Below are 12,766 nucleotides of genomic sequence, written 5' to 3'. Positions count from 1 at the left end.
GGCCCAGGACAAAACCCTGTGGCACTTCACACAATACCTGCCCAGTAAATACACTTTGGGTGCCAATTGTGAATCCATCTAAAAGTAGAATCTACCCCATATTCCTTGTTATTACTCCCCCAGTTTCCCTGTACAATAAATCAACAGCCTACTTGACTCTTCCTTTACTTTGGATATATCTGGCACAAAACTTATTATATTTTATACTCCTTGCCAGGCACAACTCAGTCTCAATTTTGGCCTTCCTGACTCCATCTGTACAGGCTTTAGCTACCAGTTGTACTCCTCTTTAATCATCCCCTTTCTTAGCTTGTCAGCTTGCTGTTCATCCATAAAGACCTCTTAAAGCTTTTCCCATTTTTCCTACACAAGGATCAGTTGGGCCTTTTCAGTATCTCATTTTTCTCAATCTCTCATTCCCTTTATTATTTTTTTTTATAACTTTAGGATTTTGAGCTATGATATGTTGCCTCTCATATGAATTTACTGAAATCTGCCTTCCTAAATCTAAACTGCATGACTAATTTCTCTCAACTTTTTCTCCCGTTATCTTCATTTCCAACATAAAACAGGAAGTCCTCAACTTACGAACATTCGTTCAGCAACCGTTCAAAGTTACGACAGTGCTGAAAAATGGACTTGTAACTGGTCCCCGAAGTTACAGCCATTGCAGCGCCCCCATTGACCACCACTGCTAAACATGGGGCTCAGAATCTATTGGAGAATTTAACAGATTTAAGGATAGTCGCCATTAATGTTTCCATGTTAAGTCTATTAACTCCAGTATAATTTCTGCTCTTTCTTGCCACGTCTCCAAGAACTCCCTACTATTAGAGGCTTTCTACACCTTGGATCCTCCCCTGACCTCATCTGCTCCTAGACTTCTTGCACCCTCTCCTCCTCAGAGGTCTTTTTTTTTTTTTGTCCTTATAGAAAGCTCTCCAGGCAATATCTGTATGCTTTTCACCTTCCCTGATAGGTGAAACTGATAGAAAGTCTGGTTTCTATTTCTTTTGTCTTCAGCTATGGAGCTTTATTTATTTATTTATATTTATTTATTTATCTAATTTATCCCTGCCCATCTCCTCCCGTCGGAGGACTCTGGGCGGTTTACAACAATCGATTAAAACCACCACAGTAAATACAAAAAGTAAAATACAGTAAAAAATAATATAAATATAAATAAAACATGAAGAATCCAAGTGGTGAAGAATCTAAAACAGTCCAAATGTGGGAGGAGTGGTCTATAACAACCATCTCCATGTAGATCTATTCCCCTCTCCACCCCCTGTACCTGCCACCAGCTTAATTAGTAAACTCCTTTGAAAGGAAGCACACACTTGGCAGATCACTATGATTGTTCTAGTCTTCAGGAAGGGTCTGAGGACACTTATTTCTCCCTTTACCCAATCCCCCTGTTCCTTTCTGCTTGCTCTGGTTGTGAGCTCCAAGTTGCCTATCCTATTTCTCATGAATGCTGGCTGGAACTCTAGTTAAATATGAATACAATTTACATGCATTCCCCACTTGTCTTTCTGAATAAATTCGATAGCAAGGATATAACTTCATAGGATCACTTCATTGATCCTATGAAGTTATATCCTTGCTATCGAATTAGTTGGAAGAGCCCTTGGAGATCTTCTAGTCCAACCCTTGCCCAAGGCAGGAATCCTCAGATCATATCAAACAAATGGCTGTGTATCCTCTGCTTGAAAACCTGCAGTGATAAAGTAGCCGTGACTCCAGAAGGCAGACTGTCCCACCGTTTAATAACTTTCATAGTCAGAAAATTCCTCCTCCTTTAGAGTTTGGATCTCTCTCTGTAAACCTTCCACCCATTGGTTCTTGTCCTGCTCTTGGGCATTATGAATAAATCCACATTCTCTGTGATAGCCCTTCAAGTACTGAAAGACTGTTATCATGTCTCTCCTTAGCCTTCTCTTCTTTAAGCTAAACATAATCATTTTAACCATTCTTCTCAGGATTTAGCCTTCAAGTCCCTCACCCAGTGCTGGCTCAAGTGTATATGGAGCTCCTAGGCCATACTGACTGATGGTTACCTTATCAGCTACCTCCTGCTGATTCAAAGATTTGAATTTTTAGAATGATTCAGAAGGAGGGGCAATGTTGGCACCCCCTAAACTTTGGCGCCCTAGGCCAGAGCCTATTCAGCCTTAGCCTAAAGCTGGCCCTGCCCTCACCACCTTTGTTGCTCTTGCCTGCACTCTTTCTAGTTTCTCAGCATCCTTCTGGCAACCAGAACTGGGCATAGTATTCCAGGTATGGTCTGACTAGTACAGATCAGAGCAGAATGATAACTTCCTGTGATCTCAACACAATACCCGAGATTGTATTGGCTCTTTTGGCAGCTGCAGAACACTGCTGGCTCATACTTAATCTGTGATCTACCAGGACAAAAATATTTCCCACAAGTATTACTGCTGAGCCTATCTTGCAGCTTGTCAGAGGCTTGTCCCAGAAACCATAAAATATTTCTGGTTCTTCTCCTCTGTCATGAATTGTTAAAAAGGGAGGGGATGGATTGATTGCTGCTGAGAACAGAGACAGCACCAACCTACACAGCTGAGATGAGACTCAATTGTTTTGGCTATCGCTGTAACTGAAAACTGACACCAACCTGAGGAATACAGCCGGGAATGAAGTTGTAACTGAAAGCAGTTATCAATCTTCAATTTCAAACAAAAGGTGGGAACCAGAATAAGCTAAAGGGGAGGGATCCAGGGAATTTGTTTCACTCGAGTCTTTGAATGGACAGGGACTGTATCTTAATAAAGAAATTCTTTCCTGAGACCTGAATGGCTTGCAGTGAGATTTCTTGCTATTGAGATATCTGACCCCATGATCCTCACACACCTGTGCATCTGGTTTTTCTTACTTAGGTGCAGAACCTTACACCTCTCATTTTAGATACATAACAAATTGTACAATTAGCATTTGTTGTAAAAATACACAAGAGATGTTTCCCTCTTTTCTAGATCTTGATCCCAAGGACTTAAATGGACAATGAAGTCTCCCTTTCTGTTGTCCTTCCATTAATGGAGGTAAGTACACTTCTTTTGGAGGAGAAATCTTGCACCTATGTGAATGCTTGACGAAAAGGGTACTTGCAATAACTTTCAAAATTATTCTTTGTTCGAAGTTATTGAACATATATTATAAAGAGAAGCTACATATCAATCATTTCTGAATTACCTTCTAACTTTCCTGAATATAATATAATCAGGTGACCGTGAAGGAAACATCTTCAGAAATTCCTTATTATTTGACTGAAACCTTTTTTTAAAAAACTCAAAAGTATTTTTCCACCCCCTCCATTAAGTGAGGATAGGCTAATGAGTATCAAACTTGCAGTATAGACTCTGTATTGTGCAATTTTACACATATGCTGTGTAAAATGTTATGATGATTATTCCTAGATTTACTGTCAAGGCTGAAAATCCCTCGCTTATAAACCAAAAAATCTTAGGAACTTAGGTACTTTGTAGGAAGTACCGTTGTAATACAGTTTTTCAAGCAAAAGACCTGAAACCAGAAAGAAAAAGAACAATCATGCCATTTTAATGTCTATGTTTTATCTATAGTTCATAGAAGCAAGAAAGAAGCAGTACAAGATTGGTGAGGCACAGCTTGATCCAGGTAACATCCTGAAACTATAGGTTATCCTTCTTTCTCAAAGCAATTGAGAAACTTTAAACTACAATGCTTGGAAACCTTTTCTAATTAATTCTATATGAGGTGGATTTTCTAGAAGAATTCTCCAGATGCTACAGATGTTAAAATGCTACCTCATTCCCCATGAAACCTGTTCAGTAATGAATTCTGTCTTAATGATGAAGTGTGAACAGGGCATGGAAGAGCAGGAATGGTGGTGGGAGAGAAGGTTAGGGCTCTAGGCTTACTGGTTTCTACTATTTCCAGGCTCATATTGCAGTTGCTTGCCATCAGCTGACATGTTCAGCCTTTTTCCTTTCCCCTCACTTTTTCTCTGTTGTCACTGCCATTTGACAGCATATCAGGGTACTGGCATTTGGTAGCAAGGGCATAGTGGTTCCATCAGCTCAGTCCTAGGTGGAAGCAGATTTTGTTCCTGTGCTATAAAGCAATCTTCCCCAACCTGTTCCTTTACAACATCTTTCACCCCTGTCAAAATTCAAAATTTTGTATTTAGAGAAATATCATATTTCTTCCATTTTGAAATCCCTGAGACAGGCAAGCTTACCATTTTTTTTCTTGGCTGCTCGATAAATTTTCTTTAATCCCTCTTCTAATGCAGGGAGCTTAATTCCAGACAAGTTGTTTGAATGGTCCCGGTGCTGTGCTACAATAAGGGCCAGCTAGGAAGAAATTAGTTTGAATAGTGAGTAAATCAAATAAACAGAATGGATTGGCGAGAAAAAACCATTCTCCTTTTTTACAAATGCTGTCTTTTGAACTTTGAATTCATCCTGATATTTTAATTTTTACTGTTTTTCCTTCTGTGTGTGGTTACTTAGAAATGTAAGTGAAAGAAAGACAGAAAGACAGACAACCTAGCTAGGATTGCTATAAATCAATAACAGTAGTTTCCATGCATGCTGCTTAGCAAGATGCAAACTGTTTTACATCTATTCTGTAGCTGTTACTGATATCCAAGTATATATTTTATTGGGTTCCTATCTGCACAGAATACAATTTAGAATTACTTAAAGAAAAACACTTTTGTGTAGTTACCAAATCCGTTCCTTTATTCCTGGATTCCTTATCGTCAATGCAGAATAAGAGAGTTCCTCCTAATGTCAGGTCTACAAAAACAATTAACAGGAGTGGAAAACGTTTAGTCCTATTTAGCTTTAAATTGAGGACAATTTTTACTGAACGGTTGAAGAACTCCAACGAAGAACAAACTGTTGTGTTCTTTCTCATAATGTTTAGCATTGTTATGGCTTGCCTTAGATGGTACTGTAAAGAGAACAGCAGGCAGGGGAAAGTAGTTCCCTGCAGCATTATTTATTGGCAGGGATTGTGTGCTTCTTTTAAACTCATTCCTGTGTAAAAGGAAAAAGACTGGCTGGGATTAATATTTGAATGAGGGGTGGCAACTCAGCCTTTGGATGTCTTAGGTTTGCAGAGCTGGCTGTCCCCTTCTAAAATAATGGAAAAGTGATTTACCTTTCATCTTTCCTGCCAGCTCATATATTTTCTTTGGTTTGTCAGAACGATTCCCCAGAGCTGTGAATAAACCACCTCTTCCCCAGTGGCCAGAATCATCTGAAGCAAAGAACTGTATGTTAAGAAGTTTCATTTAAAGTTAAGGAAAACTATCCACAAAGGATGGCTTCTTTGAAATAGCCTTCCAAGAGCTGTATTTTCAGAATTGAATCTTCTTGGTCTTCCTGGAGATTGCAACAACAAATGCAGTCAAGTTAACTGTTACAGTCCCCATTCCATTCAGAGTGAGGAAGGAAGATAGGAAGCAGAACCATTCTACTGGCTAAGCTGACAACACAGTAATTTTAGATTTTTCAGTTGCCTTCATTTCAATTAGGTTTGGTAAGTCAATCCCCAGTTCTGGCTCCATTACAGTACTGTATTCTGTCTGCACTGTAGCTGATCATTATACATTCTGTCTATTTGATACACAGTATCTGAATATTTTAGTTTGTATTTTCTCTCCCATATTTTTCCTTTTGTATATATTTTCTAGACTGTGACAATAGTGATTATCTTTTTTATAAATTATTCTAGTTTGGGTTGAAAAATAAGGTATGTATGAATTAAAGAATGTCCTAGTCCTATCTAATTAAATGTAAGTCATTTGATTTTAAAAGTAGGAAAAATGTGGAATTTACCCATAGTCATAGGGCTATGCTCAAACTGTGTATTTGGCATTCCAACCATAGTAATGTTTTTTTAAAAATAAAATTGTGGCCACCACCCAATCTGGATCAAGACTGTGTCATGGGGACAATTAACCTCCTCCCCTTCCCCCAATTCTGCAGACCTGATCTATACCAACATTTAATTAAGAGGGGGAAATCTGTTAGCTTAAAATGTAAATTAGTTAATCAATGTTTTCATATTTGTATTTCCATGTTTTGGAATTCCATGGAGCTTTTAAATGGAAGGTGTCCACCAAATTCCATATTCTGTAGTATCCAGTGATGTCCAGCCAGATCATACAGCCAACTGCTAGCTGTTCAGGATGGATATACTTTATTGTAATTAACAGTCCACCCAACTGTGTGAGATAAATCATGACATGTTATACAGCTGCTTTGCTTAAACTGATGTCCTCTAGATGTGACGATACTACAGCTCTCAAAATCTCCAGCTAGCCATGAGGTGGATATGGGAGCTAATGCAACATGTCTTCTGAACAGCAGCAGGCTAGAGTAGTCGACAGCTGCAGAAAAATGGCTGTATAAATTCCACATTTTTTACATCAAGCTAAAATTCTATTAACAGAAGTTTCCAAACTTCTAGAGCTCTTCTCCTACTGGGTATGAATAGAGGGAAATTATGCCTGATTCCACCTGCGGCTTTCTCTCTCAATAAAGCAAATAATAAATAAGAATATGTTTGTGGAGCTATACATGCAAAGAAATCCAGTTACTTACTGCACAAAATATAGGCCTTTATCCTAACATTTACTTAACCTACCTACAGTGTGGACAATTATGGCATCTTCATCTTCTACTATAGGGTGGGTAACATCACCCATAATATACTTAATAGACGTCACTTCAGGGTCTGTACATTCTAAATCCAGCTGACTCTTTTCCTGTACTTCCTCTTCCTCCTCACTGCTTTCTTCTGACCCAAGGCAGCAAGACTGATAGTGATTGGCTTCCCACAAGGCTATCCTGAATTAAATAAAAAAATATTTCCCTTTATTTTGTATAAACAATGCAGAGTTTTGTTGTAACAAAAAACCTTAAACATCAGCTGGGTTCAAGCCTGCTTCAGCACCACTGCAACAGTAGTATGAAAGGAGCCCATATTCTACAGAAATTCCAAACAAATAGAGTACAGAGAAAGGAACGGCTGCTAGTAACAGCATGCTAGTTTCCAAATGCTATTTCACTGAAGCAAAGTAGAATGGGGTCAATTGCTGAGGGAGCAAAGCATGCATTAAACTTACTTTTTCTGCTGTTCAGTCTCTGCTGCCCTCTGCCTCTTTTCTTCTCTGAGCCTGGCCCTCTTTGCTGCTGCCTCCTGCAGTTTTCTCTGCCGAACTTCCAGTTCTTCTGGGCTCAGTTTACGCCTTTTTGTACTAGGTCCCATATGAACAGTCATGAGAAGAACCTACAAAAACAATTTATGGGTTACAATCTCTTTTTTGATCTCAAATTGCTTCTATATATATCCCCCTTCATCGAACACAGCAGAGGGTCTTCTTGTCAACTTTACAGGGACTTTATCAAAAGTCAGCAAGAACACACCTAGTAAAGGTAAAGGTTTCCCTTGACGTAAAGTCCAGTCGTGTCCGACTCTAGGGGGCGGTGCTCATCTCCGTTTCAAAGCCTTGGAGCCGGCGTTGTCCATAGGACACTTCCGGGTCATGTGGCCAGCATGACTCACGGAACGCCGTTACCTTCCCGCCGAAGCGGTACCAATTAATCTACTCACATTTGCATGTTTTCGAACTGCTTGGTGTGCAGAAGCTGGGACGAGCAACGGGAGCTCACCCCGCCGCGCGGTTTCGAACCGCCGACCTTCCGATCGACAGCTCAGCGGTTTAACCCGCAGCGCCACCGCGTCCCCAAGAACACACCTGCATTGACTAAATTAAGACATTCCAGATAATTTGGCCTGAAAATCCATCTGTATAATTATAACTTGCTACTTTCCCCATGACATATACCCTACATATATATAGACACTGTGTATACACACAGACACACAGTACACACACCCCATATACAGTATATATACAGTACTGTGCAAAAGTCTTAGGCCACCATTAGATTTGTTTTAGCAATGGTATAATGACCATATATAATTATTTCTCAGAGCCCAATCCTGTGCTTGTCTACTCAGAAATAAGTCTCATTATACTCAATGGGTAGAGGTGTTTGTTTCTAGTGAGGATAGGATAGGATTACCCCTACTTCCTGCTGAACACAATCGGCTTACTTCTGAGTAAGGTAAATAACACCGTTTTCAAACACCTCTATCAATGGGGCTTACTCCCAGGTAAGTGTGGATAGGATTGCAGCCTCAGTCTCTTTAGGCTAAGATGTTCTGAAAATTACGTTTGTTTAAATTTTCACTGAAGGCCGCAAGCACTCATTTGCCCATCTCTCTCCAACTCTTCTCACATATTGTCGATGATTGGACCCCAAAATTTCAAACTTGGATTCATCATTCCATAATATTCTTTTCTACTGATCCTCATCCCAATCTTTGTGAGCTTTAGCGTATCTTAGCTTTTTCACCCTGTTCCCCTTCCGCAAAAGTGTGTGTGTATTTCTGATTTTTTTCTGTTTTTGAATACTGCATACAAATTTCCTGTATTTTCTGGTTGTATTCTAATAGACAGACGGAGGCTGCAATCCTATCCACACTTACTTTTGCGCAGTACTGTATATATAGACCCTATACATAGGGTCACCATGAGTCGTAAATGACTCCACAGCAACTAACAACAACAACAACTTTCCCCATTATTTTAGTCCTCATCAGTACCTAATTTTTTGTGAGGTTTTAAAATTCAGTGCTGACTAGAAATTAATGGATAGACGAGTCTATCCATAGAAACCACTGAATAAATCCAGCCACACATAGGATAAAATTTAATCTGAAGGGCATACTGTAGAAGTTGACAGTAGAAATGATTTTTCCAGCCTACATCCCATTATATCCCATTATGTCTGCATGAAAGGTGAAAAGTCCCCAGTGCAAGCACCAAGTGATGTCTGACCCTTTGGGGGGGATGCAGCTTTCACGTTTTCTTGGTAGACTATAGCGGGGTGGCTTGCCATTGCCTTCCCCAGTCGTCACCTTCCCCAGCAAGCTGGGTACTCGTTTTACCAACCTTGGAAGGGTGGAAGGCTGAGTTGACCTGAGCCGGCTACCCGAGAGTCCAGCTCTGCTGGGATCAAACTCGGGTTGTTGGGAGAGTTTTCAGTTGCAATGCTGCTGCCTACCACTCTGTGCCACACGAGGCTCCTCTTATGTCTGCATACAAACTCCAATTGAACTTTTTCTGGTACACTAATCAAAGTATCAAAACGTAGAACCATTCTTACATTTTCTTTATTTCTGAGAATTCTTTCTCCTTGACTGAAGTCTTCAAGGAGAACTTTCTGAAGTCCTAGCAAATGATCATAAGCCTTCTTGTCATCTTGGCTAGCCTCCTTGGAATAGTCTTTGCCCTCAAATATGTACATGTGGCCTTAAAAACAAAATGAACCATCAATGTGACAGAGATTTGGACTTAAGATTAGCTCCATGATTGTAACATTTCTTACAGTTACCCTCTTCTATGAAATTATCCCTTTGTGACCCTTTATTTAGCACCCCGTGGGGGGGGGACACTACAATGGACTTTAATTAGGCAATTCAACACCTATATCTTAACAGGAAATCTGTACCAGGATTAACCTGAAAAAAAATTAATTAGAGAAATGTATACTAAATAAATTTATTCTTCGGTATCATAATTAACTCTTTTCTGGTCAACTTTCATGTTTTTAAGGGCAACAAATGTAACAAATTCTGGAGTGAGAAATCTGTGGGTTCAGATCAGAGGAACTATTTTCTGCAATATTATTCACTGTTTCATGCTGAAGCCAAGTTTAAAACATTTTAAAATGTTTTGTCACTCAAGCATTCCCAAGTTATTGATAAATGTAACATACTTCTCTATCCAAATCTGATATTTTGATATCCTTTACTTGAATAAATTCAGAAATCAGACAAGATTTTAGATATGTAAATTGTAAGTAAGAATTCAATACTCAAAATGTAAAGAAGTCAGAATTTCCCTCCAACTTTTTTTCCTCCCTCAGCACATGTTGTTATCTTCTAGTTCTAAACTAGGAGTGACAGGGGCAGCCTGTATATTTTCTTTGTTCCAATAATGCCCCTTTTATGGGGTGGAGGGGAGGAAGAAGCAGGTAGATTATGGTTTTTTTAAGATACGAAAAGACTGCATCCTATCATTTCAAATGCTTTATTTCCAGTTCACTTCAAATACGAGCAAAGAGTTAAGTTGCAAAAAACGTGGATAAGTAGGACACATGAAGATTACTCCATTCTAATTACTCTTTATTTTTTCTGCATCCCATCTTTCATCTATAAGTTCGTAACGGTATATACAGCATTCCCACTTCCAATTTTCCTCAGTATAACGTAGTCTGCTGGGCTGGCCCAAAATCCCTCTGTGAGCATCCATGGCTAAGGGGAGATAAAAACTTAGGGCCCCAGTCCAACACTTCAACCACTACACTACACTTCTGCTATACACAATAGGCACACCCACCCCACTTCTATACATCATATGCTACACACACTATGGATTTCATACACTGTGCTGAGCTATAATATGGCTTGCTTTGTTGTAATGCCATGTGCAAACCCAGCCACTGTTATTTATTAGCCAGAGTTTTTTATGGGCTGTAAACTTTTTTAGAGCCAGGAATGGCTTGTAGAATTTGTAATGATAAAAACTAAAATTGATTTAAATTGAATTAAACAAATACATTTTCTCTCCATGTACTTAATGATGTCCCCCTTGTATTTCATAAAAATTACAATTTAGCGGGCAATGTAAACAGGGGCTCTGGTGGCCTCACCCAAGGCATTCAGAGACGATATATGATTCAGGGATCTCAGGCAGCATGTAGCTAGTTACAGCTTAGCATTATGAGTGAACCAGACCACCACAGTTTATTCAGCAAGCCATAATACCAACTATGGTTTAGCACCATATGCACGCCCCAAAGAAACTTTGACAAAGAGACTAGAAAGATATGGACAGCATATACATAAGTAATGTTAATGTTCAGAAATAAATTTGAGTTCCATGTGAGGATGTGTCGGATCCCTATTGTATTTTATATTTATGTTAGGCCCATCAACTTACTTTCCAAAGTTTGCTCTTCGTTTATTTCTGTGATTGACTGCACTGGATCCATTAACCATATTCCTTCTCTTGTCTCCCCAAGGATACTTCCCAGGTCTATATCACAGACAGTACTCCCTTCCAATGACAATAATTTGTCCAAACCAAACTTCAGGATTTCATTTAGCTTTTAAAAAAAAAGAAAACTGATAGTTAAAAGATCTCACTCGCATTTCCCCATTTCTTTTAGAAAGCTGTTCTAGACCAATGTTCCTTAAAGTGCAGTCTAAGAACCCCTGGGGGTCCCCCAAGACCCCCTCAGGAGTCTGTGAAATCAAAACTATTTGCCAGCCTACATTGAAAAATGATATAATCAAACAATCGTGAGAAGCGGTAGTGGCAGTGAATGCATCAATTTTAATTTTTAATGTGGTAAGTATCAATAAATATAAATACGAAAGTTCTTTGGGGTCCTCCATAATTTTTAAAAGTGGGAAGGGTTCCTGAGAGAAAAAAGTTTAAGAAACACTGTTCTAGACTAAGTCAAAGCATTCCTTATTACTGCAACGGAAGATAAATATGCTGGAGAAAACAAATTTAGGAAGAAAGGACGTGTCAGGATGAAGATGACTTGTCCCTATAACAAATTGAGTAAGGATTCTGCCCAGAGGGTGGAAAGTTCACTTCCTTGTTATGCTGATGTAATGATAATCAGGAACAGCACCTTTAGGATAAGGAAGTGAAGGTCACAGAAGGAACTTCTTCTGGAAGACCAAGCTTAGTATGAGATGAATAATTATTCTATACAGGCATGCACAGGGTTCAGAAAAAAAGAAACTTCACAGGAAATTAAGCAACTTTAAATCACTATCAGGATTCAGAAATAAGAGTTTGTGGTGTGCATCAGTGATAACCAAATGTCATATACTTCATGCACAGGATTTTGATACTTTCCAGAATTAAAAAACATACATAAAAACCAGATTTAATCTCCAGGGTTATACATATTATAGAGGCTTTTTGGCTTCTCTTACCTGAACATCCGCTATGTCCTGAGTTTTGTGTGCTCCAAGTGCAAACTGTCCCCCTTCAATAACGGTATTAGTTAGTTGGAGTTTTGATATTGCTCGTCGGTAGATAATTTCTTCTACAGTGTCTCTCCCAATCAAGCGGATAATTTTTACTGGTCTTTAAAAAAGGACAGTAAGATAATTAATACAATTATTTGTAGTCACAAGATAGATGGCAGCAGGATATACTAATATCCCTCTCAGGTCTCATTGTTGCAGGATTTCTACTTTTACTGCCACAACAACTAGAGGCAACAGGGTCCCCAAAGCAGAGATAGGGACTCTGTGGCCCTCCAGTTGTTTTTGCACTCCAACTTCAGTTACACTGAAGTATTTTGGATTGTAAGATGACAACTTATGTATGTGTCATGAGTAAGGATGGCGAGCAGGGGGCTCCCATCCAGGCTGTAAAGCGCATGCGTAGCACTGAGGAATTAGGTAGCCATTCCAAGAGACACAGATCGGGACCGCCTTAGTCTTTGGGGTTTATATGTCTGGGTTTTTCCCACACTTCTTCAGTTTGTTAGGATTTTCTGTTTATGTAGCAGTAATAAAACACTAGAGACCTATTCCTTGTCTCAGCGTGGTTCCTGGCTGTTAGGACAGTATGTATGTAAATGCTAAAATA

The 12,766-nt window shown here is 39.2% G+C and overlaps 1 protein-coding gene across 3 annotated transcripts in view; it reads right to left on the bottom strand.

The window, feature by feature from the left end:
* Window positions 1-12,766, bottom strand: part of CHD1L (chromodomain helicase DNA binding protein 1 like) — a 60,434-nt gene that overhangs the window by 2,377 nt on the left and 45,291 nt on the right. For 2 of the 3 annotated variants that reach the window (XM_063294578.1, XM_063294579.1), the window contains 8 exons: window positions 12,103-12,256; window positions 11,090-11,255; window positions 9,252-9,397; window positions 7,142-7,305; window positions 6,661-6,863; window positions 5,170-5,268; window positions 4,732-4,802; window positions 4,241-4,355 (listed from right to left, as the gene is read on the bottom strand). In XM_063294578.1, coding sequence (XP_063150648.1) covers window positions 4,241-4,355; window positions 4,732-4,802; window positions 5,170-5,268; window positions 6,661-6,863; window positions 7,142-7,305; window positions 9,252-9,397; window positions 11,090-11,255; window positions 12,103-12,256 — 1,118 coding nt within the window. Of the gene's footprint in view, window positions 1-3,560; window positions 4,162-4,240; window positions 4,356-4,731; window positions 4,803-5,169; window positions 5,269-6,660; window positions 6,864-7,141; window positions 7,306-9,251; window positions 9,398-11,089; window positions 11,256-12,102; window positions 12,257-12,766 lie in introns of those variants that run through there. The other variant, XM_063294580.1, reaches the window with a different exon arrangement.

The sequence above is a fragment of the Candoia aspera genome, chromosome 2, assembly GCF_035149785.1.
Source record: "Candoia aspera isolate rCanAsp1 chromosome 2, rCanAsp1.hap2, whole genome shotgun sequence".
NCBI lineage: Eukaryota > Metazoa > Chordata > Lepidosauria > Squamata > Boidae > Candoia > Candoia aspera.
This window is presented reverse-complemented; position numbering and strand designations above follow the sequence as displayed.